General features: G+C 36.7%; 1 protein-coding gene across 1 annotated transcript in view; it reads left to right on the forward strand.

Moving 5' to 3' along the window:
- The window catches only part of LOC140370243 (ribosome quality control complex subunit NEMF), a 76,557-nt gene that overhangs the window by 16,652 nt on the left and 40,415 nt on the right, over positions 1–19,490 (forward strand). Inside the window, exons 12-15 of the mRNA XM_072457305.1 lie at positions 3,557–3,765; positions 6,016–6,174; positions 6,489–6,552; positions 6,630–6,718. Coding sequence (XP_072313406.1) covers positions 3,557–3,765; positions 6,016–6,174; positions 6,489–6,552; positions 6,630–6,718 — 521 coding nt within the window. The remainder of the gene's footprint in view (positions 1–3,556; positions 3,766–6,015; positions 6,175–6,488; positions 6,553–6,629; positions 6,719–19,490) is intronic.

Genomic DNA, 19,490 nt, shown 5'->3' on the forward strand with positions numbered 1-19,490 from the left:
GTTCAGATGAACACCCAGGTACTTGTATGAGTCCACTCTCTCAATGTCCCGTCCCTGGATGTTCACTGGTAAGGGGGCAGTGGGGTGGCTTCTGCGGAAATCCACCACCATCTCCTTGGTCTTCCCCGCGTTGATGAGGAGGTGGTTCCGCTGACACCAGTCCACAAAGTCCTGCGCCAGTCCTCTGTACTCCGCGTCATCGTCGTCCGTGATGAGTCCGATGATGGCAGAGTCATCAGAGAACTTCTGCAGGACACAGCTGTCCGTGTCATGTCTGAAGTCTGCAGTGTAAAGGGTGAAGAGAAAGGCCGCGAGGACAGTGCCCTGGGGCGCCCCCACACTGCAGGTCCGAGTGTCAGACACACAGTTCCGGGCTCTCACAAACTGGGGTCGGTCTGTGAGGTAGTCCAGGATCCACTCTGCCAGGTCATACTCCACACCAGCCGTCTCCAGCTTGTCCCTCAGGAGCAGCGGCTGGATGGTGTTGAAGGCGCTGGAAAGATCGAAGAACAGAATCCTCACAGAGCTGCCAGGCTGTCTCTTTTTCCCGTGAGGAAGCACACCATCCCGGGAGAGATTTTGAGAAAGGCACGGAGGGGCCGGCGAGCTGGTGCCAAGCTCCGGGAAAAGAAGAGCTGCTTCAGACCCGCAGTACAAAAGGTCGTCATGGGAAACGTGTGGTCCCTTCAAAATAAGACAGCGGAGCTGGCAAGTCTTACAAGGTACGAACGGAAATATAAAGACTCTAGCATCATTTTGCTCACAGAAACCTGGCTAACCCCAGAAATCCCGGATCATACTGTTGCTTTGGACCATTTTCATCTCCTGCGCGCGGACAGAACAAGGGAGAGTGGAAAGAGAAGAGGTGGAGGCCTGGCTGTGTTTGTCCATGAGAGGTGGTGTAGGTCAAGCCACTGCTCAGTCAGAGAACAACTGTGTAACAGAGACATTGAACTGTTAGCCGTTAGCATGAGGCCATATTATCTGCCCCGGGAGTTCTCACACGTTATTGTAATAGCAGTGTACGTAGCCCCGTCTGCTAACGCTGACAATGCCTGTGAAGCATTGTTCTCCACCACAAGCAGACTGCAAAACAAGCACCCTCAGGCTCTCTTCCTCATCTCCGGTGACTTTAATCACGCTTTTCCCTCTTCTGTCCTGCCAACATCCCCCCAGTATGTTATCTGCCCCACCAGAGACACTAAAACACTGGATTTATTCTTTGGCAACACCAAGGAGGCTCCTCCCCCCTGCCTCCCCTGGGCAGCTCGGACCACACCCTTGTACATCTGAGGCCTGTGTATGAATCCATCGTGCGCAGGCAGCCTGTGGTGTCCCGTGAGGTGAGGATGTGGTCTGCTGAGAGCGAGGAGGCTCTGAGGGACTGCTTCAGCACCACTGTCTGGACTGAGCTTTATGACCCACATGGGGAGGACATCAACACCATCACAGAGTGCATCACTGACTACATTAACTTCTGTTTTGAGAACACTGTTCCCTCCCGGACGGTGCGGTGTTTTCCAAACAACAAGCCGCGGATTAACCGTGAACTGAAGGCTCTGTTGAAGAAAAAGAAGAGAACCTTCAGGTCGGGGAACAAGGAGGAGCTGAAGACTGTACAGAAGGAGCTGAGGAGGAAGATCAGGCAGAAGCAAGCTAAAAGAAGAGGATGGAGGAGCAGCGGCAGCAGAAGAACATTCAGGGAGTGTGGAGGAGCCTGAAAACCATCTCAGGCTTCAAAGTCCCCCCTGCCCAGACAGAGGGGGACCTACAGTGGGTGAACGATTTAAACGCTCACTTCCTGAGGTTTGATCAATAACCCACCCCTCCCCCTGCACAGACCCCTCCCCCTGCATAGCTGCTTGCTCCCTCTTCCACAGCTGGACAATGGCCCACACCCATCCCTCTTAACATCTCTGCTCCGGACCATCAGCTCCCCACTTCGCCTGGACTCACCCATCCCCCCAGCACACAGTCCCCCTGCCAACCACTGACTGTCACAGCAGCACAGGTGAGGGGTGAGCTGAAGAGGATTAAAGTGAGGAAGGCAGCAGGACCTGACGGCATCAGCCCCAGGCTCCTTAAGTCCTGCAGATGAACTGTGTGGAGTTATGGAGCATGTCTTCAACATGAGCCTGAAGCTGAGGGTGGTACCACAGGTCTGGAAGACCTCCTGTCTGGTACCTGTACCCAAGACACCGCGCCCCAAAGACCTCAACAGCTTCAGGCCGGTAGCTCTCACGTCCCACCTGATGAAGACACTGGAGCTGGTCCTGGACCACCTCCGCTCCACCGTGAGCCCAGCCATGGACCCGCTGCAGTTTGCATACCGGCCTGGCATCGGAGTGGAGGACGCCGTCATCTCCCTGCTGCACCGCTCTCTCTCTCACCTGGAGAAGCCTGGCAGCTCTGTGAGGATCCTGTTCTTTGATCTCTCCAGCGCCTTCAACACCATCTGCTCCTGAGGGACAAGCTGGAGACGGCTGGTGTGGAGTATGACCTGGCAGAGTGGATCCTGGACTACCTCACAGACCGACCCCAGTTTGTGAGAGCCCGAAACTGTGTGTCTGACACTTAGACCTGCAGTGTGGGGGCGCCCCAGGGCACCGTCCTCGCACAACAACATGGTGAATAGGTGAACATGCTAACGTAACATTCGGCTACATGACCTACAGACAGAACTGTGGTAAGTGTCTGGTATGTTAACGTAACATATTAACAGTTATTCAGGTAACTATAGCATAAATAACATGCTAACAAGTTTACCAAAGCATCAGTTTTACCCCAAATCACTAAATCCACTGAATTCTTCTTCCTCTGTGTCACTTCTTAACAGCAGTCCTCGGTCTGTTCTTCAAAACCAGACAATAGGCACCGGCAAAAGCACATGCATCGACACAGAGTTCAGTTTAGTTTAGCGCTGAAGAGAAACCTGCGTTCATACCTCATACATGGTCCTTGTTGAAGACTTTGGTTTGGTCCTGTTCTAGTCCTGGTTCAGGTTTTGTTCCAGGATTAGCCTCGGTTTAGTCCCAATTTTGATGCAGTGTTTGCGAAAGTGTGAACGCAGCCTCTGACCAGTTCCGATTTGACTTGTACATACATTACTGCGCGTGTTACTCTGTACAATCAATCACAACCTCAGTGTCACTTCTAAACAACTCCACAAACTCCGGAGGTTGAGGAAGTGCCGAGAGCGTTGCTGCGTCGCTTTAGAGCCCTCTTGCGGTTGTCATGTGAAATGTGGTTGCTAGTGTGAAAAAAACGAATAATATCACAAATAAGTCGCACCTCGGCCAAAACTATGTAAAAAAAAAAGTGCGACTTATAATCCGGAAAATATATGTGACCTGATCTTATACTTCCTTACACTACTTCTACTTTGATTCTGTGGTTTATCATTGAAGTCCCTGTTGGGTTTTGAACCCTTTACATTGCATCAAAATAAGATAAGATAAGATATTCCTTTATTGTCCACACATGGGGAAATGTTAGCCTGGTTACACAAATGGCGTGTTGTCTTAGGTTGAGGTGGACGTGTCTTCATGTGTTGCAGGAGGTGGACCGTCTGAAGGGGGAGCTGGTGGAGATGAACCTGCCCATGGTGGACCGCGCCCTGCAGGTGGTGCGTAGTGCTCTGGCCAACCAGGTGGACTGGGCCGAGATCGGGGTCATCGTCAAGGATGCACAGGCGGCTGGAGACCCTGTGGCCTGTGCCATCAAGGAGCTCAGACTGCAGACCAACCACATCACCATGCTGCTCAGGTCAGTCCAGCTCCTGCTCAGGTCAGTCCAGCACAGTCCACAGACCAACCACATCACCATGCTGCTCAGGTCAGTCCAGCTCCTGCCAGGTAGTCCAGTACAGTCCAATATCACACTCATTCTTACAGCTTCTCTTAAAAGTGAACTAGGCCCAATTCTCATTTACACCCCTCGCCCTTAGCCCTACCTGCTGAACACACAGCCCTTGGAAATGGGACAACCTTTGTTTGTTTGTCAAATTCATTAACTCATATGATGGTGATTACTAAATTGATTAGTAAACAATGCTTGTGATCTTCAACAGACTGATGCTGTGGTTATAGGAAGCTTTTATTTCATTGGGTTAGGGTGATCTCAGAATCAGACCAAGACCAAGTGTATTTTTTATTTTATTAGTAGTCTTATTTGATATATAGGCCCAGGCGCCACAAGCTGACGAGAGGCCTGTTAGTTCCATAAGGCCGTGTGAAGCACGGCTGTGAAAGTGTGCATGAAATCCAGCGCAAAGCGCGCGCCCACTTTCTAACACCCACTAACGCTCTCGTCCACTCATGCATGTCCCATGTTTACTTACGACAATTGCTGCAAGTTGGAAGTTCCGATTGATGCCCGCTCCTCGCCCTCTCTGCCCTCTCTGCCCTCCCTGCCCTCCCTGCCCTCCTTGCGTGCCCGCTCCCTGACCTCCCTGACCTCCCTGCCCGCCCTCTCTGCCCTCCCTGCGTGCCCGCTCCCTGCCCTCTCTGCCCTCCCTGCCCTCCCTGCCCTCCCTGCGTGCCCGCTCCCTGACCTCCCTGCCCTTCCTGCCCGCCCTCTCTGCCCTCCCTGCGTGCCCGCTCCCTGCCCTCCCTGCGTGCCCGCTCCCTGCCCTCTCTGCCTTCCCTGCGTCCCCTCTCCTCGCCCTCTCTGCCTTCCCTGCGTCCCCTCTCCTCGCCCTCCCTGCCCTCCCTGCGTGCCCGCTCCCTGTCCTCCCTGCCCTCCCTGCGTGCCCGCTCCCTGCCCTCTCTGCCCTCCCTGTGTGCTTGCCCTCCCTGCCCTCCCTACGTGCCCCCTCTCTGCCCTCCCTGCGTGCCCTCTCGTCGCCCTCCCTGCGTGCCCGCTCCCTGCCCTCTCTGCCCTCCCTGCGTGCCCGCTCCCTGCCCTCTCTGCCCTCTCTGCCCTACCTACGTGCCCTCTCCTCGCCCTCCCTGCCCTCCCTGCGTGCCCGCTCCCTGCCCTCTCTGCCCTCCCTGCGTGCCCTCTCCTCGCCCTCCCTGCCCTCCCTGCGTGCCCGCTCCTTGCCCTCTCTGCCCTCCCTGCGTGCCGCTCCCTGCCCTCTCTGCCCTCCCTGCGTGCCCTCTCCTCGCCCTCCCTGCCCTCCCTGCGTGCCCGCTCCCTGTCCTCTCTGCCCTCTCTGCCCTCCCTGCGTGCCCGCTCCATGCCCTCCCTGCCCTCCCTGCGTGCCCTCTCCTCGCCCTCCCGGCCCTCCCTGCGTGCTCGCTCCCTGCCCTCTCTGCCCTCCATGCGTGCCCTCTCCTCGCCCTCCCTGCGTGCCCGCTCCCTGCCCTCTCTGCCCTCCCTGCGTGCCCGCTCCCTGCCCTCTCTGCCCTCCCTGCGTGCCCGCTCCCTGCCCTCTCTGCCCTCCCTGCGTGCCCGCTCCCTGCCCTCTCTGCCCTCCCTGCGTGCCCTCTCCTCGCCCTCTCTGCCCTCCCTGCGTGCCCGCTCCCTGCCCTCTCTGCCCTCTCTGCCCTCCCTGCGTGCCCGCTCCCTGCCCTCTCTGCCCTCCCTGCGTGCCCTCTCCTCGCCCTCCCTGCCATCCCTGCGTGCCCCCTCCCTGCCCTCCCTGCGTGCCCGCTCCCTGCCCTCTCTGCCCTCCCTGCGTGCCCGCTCCCTGCCCTCTCTGCCCTCCCTGCGTGCCCTCTCCTCGCCCTCCCTGCCCTCCCTGCGTGCCCCCTCCCTGCCCTCCCTGCGTGCCCGCTCCCTGCCCTCTCTGCCCTCCCTGCGTGCCCGCTCCCTGCCCTCCCTGCGTGTCCGCTCCTGTGGTCCTGTATTGGCATGTCTTCCAAAGCCTCTTTACTCTTTCCTTCACTGTATTGGATAGACACTGTTCTGGTTTTGTGTCTGCATCTTGTCCTTTGGGTGAACCAGTTTTTCAGTCGAAATGTCTTGTTTTTCTGAAACAGTTTCCAGGCGACTAAAACTGAATCTGTTTCTACAATGGAACACTCTTGAGTGAGAGATTACACTGACTTTTGAACTGACAATTGTTTTTAGGAATCCGTACATAACTGTGGAGGATGAAGAGGAGGAGGAGGAGGTTGTGGAGGAGAAAGGGAAGAAAGGCAAAAACAAGAGTCAGAAGAGGCCTCAGAAGAACAAGCCTGTGCTGGTGGATGTGGACATCAGCCTCTCAGCATACGCCAACGCTAAAAAGTACCATTATTTATTTGTATTTTCTGCTTGTTGACCCGTTTCATCTTCAGTAAAAACACATGAGGCAAAAACTCATGATTTGATACGATACATGATACATGGCCATGATACTGGTAATATCACAATGTGGTGCCCCTTTTTCAAACCACTGAGACTCCTGATCCGACAGAAATGTGTCCAGCGAAGAGGGACATAATTTTTGGACTACTTTCTAAACTGGTGCAAAGATTCCAATGAAGCGTCCATATAAGCATTGTTTCTGCACACTTAGTGACCATGTGAACATTCTGAACTAACATCTTTTTTTGTGTCAGGTACTACGACTTTAAAAGAACTGCCCAAAAGAAGGAGCAGAAAACCATGGAGGCAGCAGGCAAGGTGGGTTTGTCCTGCACACACGGTGTACTGTCCTGTACACATCATTGAAATGATTTATATTTGTTTGTTTAACACAGGCCATGAAATCTGCAGAGAGGAAAACCCACCAGACGTTAAAAGAAGTTCAGACTGTGACCACCATCCAGAAGGCGCGGAAGGTGTACTGGTGAGACCAGCCTGGGTTTACTTCCTTTGGTCTATTCATATGCTGCTCTACTTAAAGTCCCAGTATGTCACTTTTTGATGTAAACCCTTGTGTTTTAGTTTTAATTTTATATATATATATATATTATATATATATATATATATATATATATATATATATATATATATATATATATATATATATATATAATATATATATATATAAATATATATATATATAATATATATATATATAAAATATTATATTATATATATAATATATATATATATATATATATATAAAATATTATATTATATATATAATATATATTCGCGCTACTGCCTAGCTCATACCATGATGAGGGCAAATAAAATTAATTTGGATGTCGCCCGGCCAAACAAGGTCTGCGTCAGGTGCTTGTGAACCAAAGCACCTTGATGACAAATGGGCTTCTGGAACAAGGAGGAAATGGACGAGATGCGAGAACTTGGCTCTGGTCGAGTGCTACTACTCCAGTGACCCTAGTCAGAGGGGTTAGTAGCTCAGTGTTCCAACATCCACAAGCGACAACTGATTTCACAATTAGAGAATGAAAGAGATGAGATGAAATACCCACCATGGAAAAGGAAGTTGGAGGCTAAGATCAAGACAGCTCGGAGAGAGGTGAGCCAACCGTCTGAGGCCCAGAAAGGTGCAATGCGAAAGCAAGTACCCAAGAGGTACAACTCCAGCTACAATCCTAGCCAGCCGCTAAAAAAAACTCTTTCTCACCCTATATATGTGTATAAGCGCCGCTTTTAGCACAGATCTAACGTCCACAAAACCATCTCCTTTTTTTCTTCCACGTGTTTCCCAAATCCACATATCTTTCCGTGCTCAGACCTCTGCTCAAGTCTAGTTTAGTCAGCACTTCTCAGCCCTCGACACGCGCAGTTGTTCAGTTCAATTTAAGCTGCTTTAGATACATTGTGGTTTACAATGAACAAAATGTAAAACTAGATTTTGCAATGGCTGAAGCCATTGCTTGAGCGTCTGCATTCTTGCTGAAAGTATACGTGTGTAAGTACAAATTTGTTGAAGTGTGAAGTTGTTTGAAGTTGTTTAATTGTGTTAAAGGTATTTTTTGTGTTAAAAGTTTTTTTTTGTGTTAAAAGTACTTTTTGTGTTAAAAGTATTTTTTGTGTTAAAAGTATTTTTTGTGTTAATAGTTTTTTTGTGTTAAAAGTATTTTTTGTGTTAAAAGTATTTTTTGTGTTAAGTACTTTTTGTGTTAAAAGTATTTTTTGTGTTAAAAGTATTTTTTGTTAAAAGTATTTTTTGTGTTAAAAGTTTTTTTTTGTGTTAAAAGTACTTTTTGTGTTAAAAGTATTTTTTGTGTTAAAAGTAAAAGTACTTTTTGTGTTAAGTACTTTTTGTGTTAAAAGTATTTTTTGTGTTAAAAGTACTTTTTGTGTTAAAAGTATTTTTTGTGTTAAAAGTATTTTTTGTGTTCAAAGTATTTTTTGTGTTAAAAGTGCTTTTTTTGTAAAAGTACTTTTTTGTGTTAAAAGTATTTTTTGTGTTAAAAGTATTTTTTGTGTTAAAAGTACTTTTTGTGTTAAAAGTACTTTTTGTGTTAAAAGTATTTTTTGTGTTAAAAGTATTTTTTGTGTTCAAAGTATTTTTTGTGTTAAAAGTGCTTTTTTTGTAAAAGTACTTTTTTGTGTAAAAGTACTTTTTTGTGTAAAAGTACTTTTTGTGAAAAAGTATTTTTTGTGTTAAAAGTATTTTTGGTGTAAAAGTATTTTTTTTATGTAAAAGTACTTTTTTTGTAAAAGTACTGCATGTGTGTAAAAGTACTACATGTGTGTAAAAGTACTACATGTGTTTAAATACTAATGTGTTGAATTCTGGATGTGTTGAAAGTGTTTGGAAGTGTGGAAGTGTTAATATTTGTTGAAAACATGACTTGTGTTCAATGCCACATTTGTTACAATGAGTACTTTTGTAAATACTGTAAAAAGTACAGGTAGTACAAATGTCAAAAGTAATAGCAAACGTACGACTGTGAAAGCGATCGTAATGAGGTATCACTTGTTGAAATCGGTGAAAGCGTCAAGGAGTTGAAACTTACCGAAGGTGGAAAAGTGTCAAAATACTTATACTTTTGTAAATACTGCAAAAAGTACAAGTATTACAAATGTTAAAAGTAATAGCAGTAATGAGACCGTGAAAGCGATCGTAATGAGGTATCACTTGTTGAAATCGGTGAAAGCGTTAAGGAGTTGAAACGCGCCAAAGGTTTTGACTGGAAAGGGTTAAATATTATACTTTTGCAAATACTGCAAAAAGTACAAGTAGTACCAATGTCAAAAGTAATAGCACACGTAATACTACGAAAGCGATCGTAATAAGGTATAACTTGTTGAAATCGGTTAAAGCGTTAAGGAGTTGAAACGCGCCGAATGGAAAATATAACTAGATTTTGCAATGGCTGAAGCCATTGCTTGAGTGTCTGCATTCTTGCTGAAAGTGTACATGTGTGTAAGTACAAATTTGTTGACGTGTGAAGTTGTTGAAGTTGTTTAATTGTGTGAAATTGCCGAATTTGTGTAAAAGTACTTTTTTGTGTAAAAGTACTTTTTTGTGTAAAAGTACTTTTTGTGTAAAAGTGCTTTTTGTGTTAAAAGTGCTTTTTGTGTTAAAAGTATTTTTTGTGTTGAAAGTATTTTTTGTGTTGAAAGTATTTTTTGTGTTAAAAGTATTTTTTGTGTTAAAAGTATTTTTTGTGTTAAAAGTATTTTTTGTGTTAAAAGTATTTTTTGTGTTAAAAGTATTTTTTGTGTTAAAAGTATTTTTTGTGTTAAAAGTATTTTTTGTGTTAAAAGTATTTTTTGTGTTAATACTTTTTGTGTTAATACTTTTTGTGTTAAAAGTACTTTTTGTGTTAAAAGTACTTTTTGTGTTAAAAGTACTTTTTGTGTTAAAAGTATTTTTTGTGTTAAAGTATTTTTTGTGTAAAAGTATTTTTTTTATGTAAAAGTACTTTTTTGTGTAAAAGTACTGCATGTGTGTAAAAGTACTACATGTGTGTACAAGTACTACATGTGTTTAAATACTAATGTGTTGAATTCTGAATGTGTTGAAAGTGTTTGGAAGTGTGGAAGGGTTAATATTTGTTGAAAACATGAATTGTGTTCAATGCCACATTTATTACAATGGGTTAAAGTACTTTTGTAAATACTGTAAAAAGTACAAGTAGTACAAATGTCAAAAGTAATAGCACACGTAAGACTGTGAAAGCGATCGTAATGAGGTATCACTTGTTGAAATCGGTGAAAGTGTGAAGGAGTTGAAACTTACCGAAGGTGGAAAAGTGTCAAAATACTGATACTTTTGCAAATACTGCAAAAAGTACAAGTAGTACAAATGTCAAAAGTAATAGCAGTAATGAGACAGTGAAAGCGATCGTAATGAGGTATCACTTGTTGAAATCGGTGAAAGCGTTAAGGAGTTGAAACGCACCAAAGGTTTTGGACGTGAAAGGGTTAAATATTATACTTTTACAAATACTGCAAAAAGTGCAAGTAGTACAAATGTCAAAAGTAATAGCAATAATGAGACAGTGAACACGATCATAATGAGGTATCACTTGTTGAAATCGGTGAAAGCGTTAGGGAGTTGAAAGGCGCCGAAGGTCAGGAAAAAACTGGAAAATATAATAATAATAATAATAATAATAATAAAAAACACTAGAACATATAGTGTCTGCGAGACATCTCGCAGACACTCAACTAGATTTTGCAATGGCTGAAGCCATTGCTTGAGTGTCTGCATTCTTGCTGAAAGTGTACATGTGTGTAAGTACAAATTTGTTGAAGTGTGAAGTTGTTGAAGTTGTTTAATTGTGTGAAATTGCCGAATTTGTGTTAAAAGTATTTTTTTGTGTTAAAAGTACTTTTTGTTAAAAGTATTTTTTGTGTTAAAAGCATTTTTTGTGTTAAAAGTACTTTTTGTGTTAAAAGTATTTTTTGTGTTAAAAGTATTTTTTGTGTTAAAAGTATTTTTTGTGTTAAAAGTACTTTTTGTGTTAAAAGTACTTTTTGTGTTAAAAGTACTTTTTGTGTTAAAAGTACTTTTTGTTAAAAGTATTTTTTGTGTTAAAAGCATTTTTTGTGTTAAAGGTACTTTTTGTGTTAAAAGTATTTTTGATGTAAAAGTATTTTTTTATGTAAAAGTACTTTTTTGTAAAAGTACTGCATGTGTGTAAAAGTACTACATGTGTGTACAAGTACTACATGTGTTTAAATACTAATGTGTTGAATTCTGAATGTGTTGAAAGTGTTTGGAAGTGTGGAAGGGTTAATATTTGTTGAAAACATGAATTGTGTTCAATGCCACATTTATTACAATGGGTTAAAGTACTTTTGTAAATACTGTAAAAAGTACAAGTATTACAAATGTCAAAAGTAATAGCAGTAATGAGACAATGAAAGCGATCGTAATGAGGTATCACTTGTTGAAATCGGTGAAAGCGTTAAGGAGTTGAAACGCGCCAAAGATTTTGGACGTGAAAGGGTTAAATATTATACTTTTACAAATACTGCAAAAAGTGCAAGTAGTACAAATGTCAAAAGTAATAGCAATAATGAGACAGTGAACACGATCATAATGAGGTATCACTTGTTGAAATCGGTGAAAGCGTTAAGGAGTTGAAACGCACCGAAGGTCAGGAAAAAACTGGAAAATATAATAACTAGATTTTGCAATGGCTGAAGCCATTGCTTGAGTGTCTGCATTCTTGCTGAAAGTGTACATGTGTGTAAGTACAAATTTGTTGAAGTGTGAAGTTGTTTGAAGTTGTTTAATTGTGTTAAAGGTATTTTTTGTGTTAAGTTTTTTTTGTGTTAAAAGTACTTTTTGTGTTAAAAGTATTTTTTGTGTTAAAAGTACTTTTTCTGTTAAAAGTATTTTTGTGTTAAAAGTATTTTTTGTGTTAAAAGTACTTTTTGTGTTAAAAGTACTTTTTGTGTTAAAAGTATTTGTGTTAAAAGTATTTTTTGTGTTAAAAGTACTTTTTGTGTTAAAAGTACTTTTTGTGTTAAAAGTATTTTTTGTGTTAAAAGTATTTTTTGTGTTAAAAGTACTTTTTGTGTTAAAAGTATTTTTTGTGTTAAAAGTATTTTTTGTGTTAAAAGTGCTTTTTTTGTAAAAGTACTTTTTTGTGTAAAAGTACTTTTTTGTGTAAAAGTACTTTTTGTGAAAAAGTATTTTTTGTGTTAAAAGTATTTTTTGTGTTAAAAGTGCTTTTTTTGTAAAAGTACTTTTTTGTGTAAAAGTACTTTTTTGTGTAAAAGTACTTTTTGTGAAAAAGTATTTTTTGTGTTAAAAGCATTTTTTGTGTTAAAAGTACTTTTTGTGTTAAAAGTATTTTTTGTGTTAAAAGTATTTTTTGTGTTAAAAGTACTTTTTGTGTTAAAAGTACTTTTTGTGTTAAAAGTACTTTTTGTGTTAAAAGAATTTTTTGTGTTAAAAGTACTTTTTGTGTTAAAAGTACTTTTTGTGTTAAAAGTATTTTTTGTGTTAAAAGTATTTTTTGTGTTAAAAGTACTTTTTGTGTTAAAAGTACTTTTTGTGTTAAAAGTATTTTTTGTGTTAAGTATTTTTTGTGTTAAAAGTGCTTTTTTTGTAAAAGTACTTTTTGTGAAAAAGTATTTTTTGTGTTAAAAGTATTTTTTGTGTTAAAAGTATTTTTTGTGTTAAAAGTATTTTTTGTGTTAAAAGTGCTTTTTTTGTAAAAGTACTTTTTTGTGTAAAAGTACTTTTTTGTGTAAAAGTACTTTTTTGTGTAAAAGTACTTTTTGTGAAAAAGTATTTTTTGTGTTAAAAGTATTTTTTGTGTTAAAAGTATTTTTTGTGTTAAAAGTGCTTTTTTTGTAAAAGTACTTTTTTGTGTAAAAGTACTTTTTTGTGTAAAAGTACTTTTTGTGAAAAAGTATTTTTTGTGTTAAAAGCATTTTTTGTGTTAAAAGTATTTTTTGTGTTAAAAGTATTTTTTGTGTTAAAAGTACTTTTTGTGTTAAAAGTACTTTTTGTGTTAAAAGAATTTTTTGTGTTAAAAGTACTTTTTGTGTTAAAAGTATTTTTTGTGTTAAAAGTATTTTTTGTGTTAAAAGTACTTTTTGTGTTAAAAGTACTTTTTGTGTTAAAAGTATTTTTTGTGTTAAGTATTTTTTGTGTTAAAAGTGCTTTTTTTGTAAAAGTACTTTTTGTGAAAAAGTATTTTTTGTGTTAAAAGTATTTTTTGTGTTAAAAGTATTTTTTGTGTTAAAAGTGCTTTTTTTGTAAAAGTACTTTTTTGTGTAAAAGTACTTTTTTGTGTAAAAGTACTTTTTTGTGTAAAAGTACTTTTTGTGAAAAAGTATTTTTTGTGTTAAAAGTATTTTTTGTGTTAAAAGTATTTTTGGTGTAAAAGTATTTTTTTTATGTAAAAGTACTTTTTTTGTAAAAGTACTTTTTTGTGTAAAAGTACTTTTTTGTGTAAAAGTACTTTTTTGTGTAAAAGTACTTTTTGTGAAAAAGTATTTTTTGTGTTAAAAGTATTTTTTGTGTTAAAAGTATTTTTTGTGTTAAAAGTATTTTTTGTGTTAAAAGTGCTTTTTTTGTAAAAGTACTTTTTTGTGTAAAAGTACTTTTTTGTGTAAAAGTACTTTTTGTGAAAAAGTATTTTTTGTGTTAAAAGCATTTTTTGTGTTAAAAGTACTTTTTGTGTTAAAAGTATTTTTTGTGTTAAAAGTATTTTTTGTGTTAAAAGTACTTTTTGTGTTAAAAGTACTTTTTGTGTTAAAAGAATTTTTTGTGTTAAAAGTACTTTTTGTGTTAAAAGTATTTTTTGTGTTAAAAGTATTTTTTGTGTTAAAAGTACTTTTTGTGTTAAAAGTACTTTTTGTGTTAAAAGAATTTTTTGTGTTAAAAGTACTTTTTGTGTTAAAAGTATTTTTTGTGTTAAAAGTATTTTTTGTGTTAAAAGTACTTTTTGTGTTAAAAGTACTTTTTGTGTTAAAAGTATTTTTTGTGTTAAGTATTTTTTGTGTTAAAAGTGCTTTTTTTGTAAAAGTACTTTTTGTGAAAAAGTATTTTTTGTGTTAAAGGTATTTTTTGTGTTAAAAGTATTTTTTGTGTTAAAAGTGCTTTTTTTGTAAAAGTACTTTTTTGTGTAAAAGTACTTTTTTGTGTAAAAGTACTTTTTTGTGTAAAAGTACTTTTTGTGAAAAAGTATTTTTTGTGTTAAAAGTATTTTTTGTGTTAAAAGTATTTTTGGTGTAAAAGTATTTTTTTTATGTAAAAGTACTTTTTTTGTAAAAGTACTGCATGTGTGTACAAGTACTACATGTGTGTACAAGTACTACATGTGTTTAAATACTAATGTGTTGAATTCTGAATGTGTTGAAAATATTTGTTGAAAACATGAATTGTGTTCAATGCCACATTTATTACAATGGGTTAAAGTACTTTTGTAAATACTGTAAAAAGTACAGGTAGTACAAATGTCAAAAGTAATAGCACACGTAAGACTGTGAAAGCGATCGTAATGAGGTATCACTTGTTGAAATCGGTGAAAGCGTCAAGGAGTTGAAACTTACCGAAGGTGGAAAAGTGTCAAAATACTTATACTTTTGTAAATACTGCAAAAAGTACAAGTATTACAAATGTCAAAAGTAATAGCAGTAATGAGACAGTGAAAGCGATCGTAATGAGGTATCACTTGTTGAAATCGGTGAAAGCGTTAAGGAGTTGAAACGCGCCAAAGGTTTTGACTGGAAAGGGTTAAAATATTATACTTTTACAAATACTGCAAAAAGTAAAAGTAGTACAAATGTCACAAGTAATAGCAATAATGACACAGTGAACACGATCATAATGAGGTATCACTTGTTGAAATCGGTGAAAGCGTTAGGGAGTTGAAAGGCGCCGAAGGTCAGGAAAAAACTGGAAAATATAATAATAATAATAATAATAATAATAATAATAATAATAATAAAAAACACTAGAACATATAGTGTCTGCGAGACATCTCGCAGACACTCAACTAGATTTTGCAATGGCTGAAGCCATTGCTTGAGTGTCTGCATTCTTGCTGAAAGTGTACATGTGTGTAAGTACAAATTTGTTGAAGTGTGAAGTTGTTGAAGTTGTTTAATTGTGTGAAATTGCCGAATTTGTGTTAAAAGTATTTTTTTGTGTTAAAAGTACTTTTTGTTAAAAGTATTTTTTGTGTTAAAAGCATTTTTTGTGTTAAAAGTACTTTTTGTGTTAAAAGTATTTTTTGTGTTAAAAGTATTTTTTGTGTTAAAAGTATTTTTTGTGTTAAAAGTACTTTTTGTGTTAAAAGTACTTTTTGTGTTAAAAGTACTTTTTGTGTTAAAAGTACTTTTTGTTAAAAGTATTTTTTGTGTTAAAAGCATTTTTTGTGTTAAAAGTACTTTTTGTGTTAAAAGTATTTTTGATGTAAAAGTATTTTTTTATGTAAAAGTACTTTTTTGTAAAAGTACTGCATGTGTGTAAAAGTACTACATGTGTGTACAAGTACTACATGTGTTTAAATACTAATGTGTTGAATTCTGAATGTGTTGAAAGTGTTTGGAAGTGTGGAAGGGTTAATATTTGTTGAAAACATGAATTGTGTTCAATGCCACATTTATTACAATGGGTTAAAGTACTTTTGTAAATACTGTAAAAAGTACAAGTATTACAAATGTCAAAAGTAATAGCAGTAATGAGACAATGAAAGCGATCGTAATGAGGTATCACTTGTTGAAATCGGTGAAAGCGTTAAGGAGTTGAAACGCGCCAAAGATTTTGGACGTGAAAGGGTTAAATATTATACTTTTACAAATACTGCAAAAAGTGCAAGTAGTACAAATGTCAAAAGTAATAGCAATAATGAGACAGTGAACACGATCATAATGAGGTATCACTTGTTGAAATCGGTGAAAGCGTTAAGGAGTTGAAACGCACCGAAGGTCAGGAAAAAACTGGAAAATATAATAACTAGATTTTGCAATGGCTGAAGCCATTGCTTGAGTGTCTGCATTCTTGCTGAAAGTGTACATGTGTGTAAGTACAAATTTGTTAAAGTGTGAAGTTGTTTGAAGTTGTTTAATTGTGTTAAAGGTATTTTTTTTGTTAAAAGTTTTTTTTGTGTTAAAAGTACTTTTTGTGTTAAAAGTATTTTTTGTGTTAAAAGTACTTTTTGTGTTAAAAGTGCTTTTTTTGTAAAAGTACTTTTTTGTGTAAAAGTACTTTTTTGTGTAAAAGTACTTTTTTGTGTAAAAGTACTTTTTGTGAAAAAGTATTTTTTGTGTTAAAAGTATTTTTTGTGTTAAAAGTATTTTTTGTGTTAAAAGTGCTTTTTTTGTAAAAGTACTTCTTTGTGTAAAAGTACTTTTTTGTGTAAAAGTACTTTTTGTGAAAAAGTATTTTTTGTGTTAAAAGCATTTTTTGTGTTAAAAGTACTTTTTGTGTTAAAAGTATTTTTTGTGTTAAAAGTATTTTTTGTGTTAAAAGTACTTTTTGTGTTAAAAGTACTTTTTGTGTTAAAAGAATTTTTTGTGTTAAAAGTACTTTTTGTGTTAAAAGTATTTTTTGTGTTAAAAGTATTTTTTGTGTTAAAAGTACTTTTTGTGTTAAAAGTACTTTTTGTGTTAAAAGTATTTTTTGTGTTAAGTATTTTTTGTGTTAAAAGTTCTTTTTTTTTATAAAAGTACTTTTTGTGAAAAAGTATTTTTTGTGTTAAAAGTATTTTTTGTGTTAAAAGTGCTTTTTTTGTAAAAGTACTTTTTTGTGTAAAAGTACTTTTTTGTGTAAAAGTACTTTTTTGTGTAAAAGTACTTTTTGTGAAAAAGTATTTTTTGTGTTAAAAGTATTTTTTGTGTTAAAAGTATTTTTGGTGTAAAAGTATTTTTTTATGTAAAAGTACTTTTTTTGTAAAAGTACTGCATGTGTGTACAAGTACTACATGTGTGTACAAGTACTACATGTGTTTAAATACTAATGTGTTGAATTCTGAATGTGTTGAAAGTGTTTGGAAGTGTGGAAGGGTTAATATTTGTTGAAAACATGAATTGTGTTCAATGCCACATTTATTACAATGGGTTAAAGTACTTTTGTAAATACTGTAAAAAGTACAGGTAGTACAAATGTCAAAAGTAATAGCACACGTAAGACTGTGAAAGCGATCGTAATGAGGTATCACTTGTTGAAATCGGTGAAAGCGTCAAGGAGTTGAAACTTACCGAAGGTGGAAAAGTGTCAAAATACTTATACTTTTGTAAATACTGCAAAAAGTACAAGTATTACAAATGTCAAAAGTAATAGCAGTAATGAGACAGTGAAAGCGATCGTAATGAGGTATCACTTGTTGAAATCGGTGAAAGCGTTAAGGAGTTGAAACGCGCCAAAGGTTTTGACTGGAAAGGGTTAAAATATTATACTTTTACAAATACTGCAAAAAGTAAAAGTAGTACAAATGTCACAAGTAATAGCAATAATGACACAGTGAACACGATCATAATGAGGTATCACTTGTTGAAATCGGTGAAAGCGTTAGGGAGTTGAAAGGCGCCGAAGGTCAGGAAAAAACTGGAAAATATAATAATAATAATAATAATAATAATAATAATAATAAAAAACACTAGAACATATAGTGTCTGCGAGACATCTCGCAGACACTCAACTAGATTTTGCAATGGCTGAAGCCATTGCTTGAGTGTCTGCATTCTTGCTGAAAGTGTACATGTGTGTAAGTACAAATTTGTTGAAGTGTGAAGTTGTTGAAGTTGTTTAATTGTGTGAAATTGCCGAATTTGTGTTAAAAGTATTTTTTTGTGTTAAAAGTACTTTTTGTTAAAAGTATTTTTTGTGTTAAAAGCATTTTTTGTGTTAAAAGTACTTTTTGTGTTAAAAGTATTTTTTGTGTTAAAAGTATTTTTTGTGTTAAAAGTATTTTTTGTGTTAAAAGTACTTTTTGTGTTAAAAGTACTTTTTGTGTTAAAAGTACTTTTTGTGTTAAAAGTACTTTTTGTTAAAAGTATTTTTTGTGTTAAAAGCATTTTTTGTGTTAAAAGTACTTTTTGTGTTAAAAGTATTTTTGATGTAAAAGTATTTTTTTATGTAAAAGTACTTTTTTGTAAAAGTACTGCATGTGTGTAAAAGTACTACATGTGTGTACAAGTACTACATGTGTTTAAATACTAATGTGTTGAATTCTGAATGTGTTGAAAGTGTTTGGAATTGTGGAAGGGTTAATATTTGTTGAAAACATGAATTGTGTTCAATGCCACATTTATTACAATGGGTTAAAGTACTTTTGTAAATACTGTAAAAAGTACAAGTATTACAAATGTCAAAAGTAATAGCAGTAATGAGACAATGAAAGCGATCGTAATGAGGTATCACTTGTTGAAATCGGTGAAAGCGTTAAGGAGTTGAAACGCGCCAAAGATTTTGGACGTGAAAGGGTTAAATATTATACTTTTACAAATACTGCAAAAAGTGCAAGTAGTACAAATGTCAAAAGTAATAGCAATAATGAGACAGTGAACACGATCATAATGAGGTATCACTTGTTGAAATCGGTGAAAGCGTTAAGGAGTTGAAACGCACCGAAGGTCAGGAAAAAACTGGAAAATATAATAACTAGATTTTGCAATGGCTGAAGCCATTGCTTGAGTGTCTGCATTCTTGCTGAAAGTGTACATGTGTGTAAGTACAAATTTGTTAAAGTGTGAAGTTGTTTGAAGTTGTTTAATTGTGTTAAAGGTATTTTTTGTGTTAAAAGTTTTTTTTGTGTTAAAAGTACTTTTTGTGTTAAAAGTATTTTTTGTGTTAAAAGTACTTTTTGTGTTAAAAGTGCTTTTTTTGTAAAAGTACTTTTTTGTGTAAAAGTACTTTTTTGTGTAAAAGTACTTTTTTGTGTAAAAGTACTTTTTGTGAAAAAGTATTTTTTGTGTTAAAAGTATTTTTTGTGTTAAAAGTGCTTTTTTTGTAAAAGTACTTTTTTGTGTAAAAGTACTTTTTTGTGTAAAAGTACTTTTTGTGAAAAAGTATTTTTTGTGTTAAAAGCATTTTTTGTGTTAAAAGTACTTTTTGTGTTAAAAGTATTTTTTGTGTTAAAAGTATTTTTTGTGTTAAAAGTACTTTTTGTGTTAAAAGTACTTTTTGTGTTAAAAGAATTTTTTGTGTTAAAAGTACTTTTTGTGTTAAAAGTATTTTTTGTGTTAAAAGTATTTTTTGTGTTAAAAGTACTTTTTGTGTTAAAAGTACTTTTTGTGTTAAAAGTATTTTTTGTGTTAAGTATTTTTTGTGTTAAAAGTGCTTTTTTTGTAAAAGTACTTTTTGTGAAAAAGTATTTTTTGTGTTAAAAGTATTTTTTGTGTTAAAAGTGCTTTTTTTGTAAAAGTACTTTTTTGTGTAAAAGTACTTTTTTGTGTAAAAGTACTTTTTTGTGTAAAAGTACTTTTTGTGAAAAAGTATTTTTTGTGTTAAAAGTATTTTTTGTGTTAAAAGTATTTTTGGTGTAAAAGTATTTTTTTTATGTAAAAGTACTTTTTTTGTAAAAGTACTGCATGTGTGTACAAGTACTACATGTGTGTACAAGTACTACATGTGTTTAAATACTAATGTGTTGAATTCTGAATGTGTTGAAAGTGTTTGGAAGTGTGGAAGGGTTAATATTTGTTGAAAACATGAATTGTGTTCAATGCCACATTTATTACAATGGGTTAAAGTACTTTTGTAAATACTGTAAAAAGTA

The sequence above is a fragment of the Eucyclogobius newberryi genome, unplaced genomic scaffold (assembly GCF_026437365.1).
Source record: "Eucyclogobius newberryi isolate DKJ021-1_F unplaced genomic scaffold, fEucNew1.0.hap1 SCAF_21, whole genome shotgun sequence".
Classification (NCBI taxonomy): domain Eukaryota; kingdom Metazoa; phylum Chordata; class Actinopteri; order Gobiiformes; family Gobiidae; genus Eucyclogobius; species Eucyclogobius newberryi.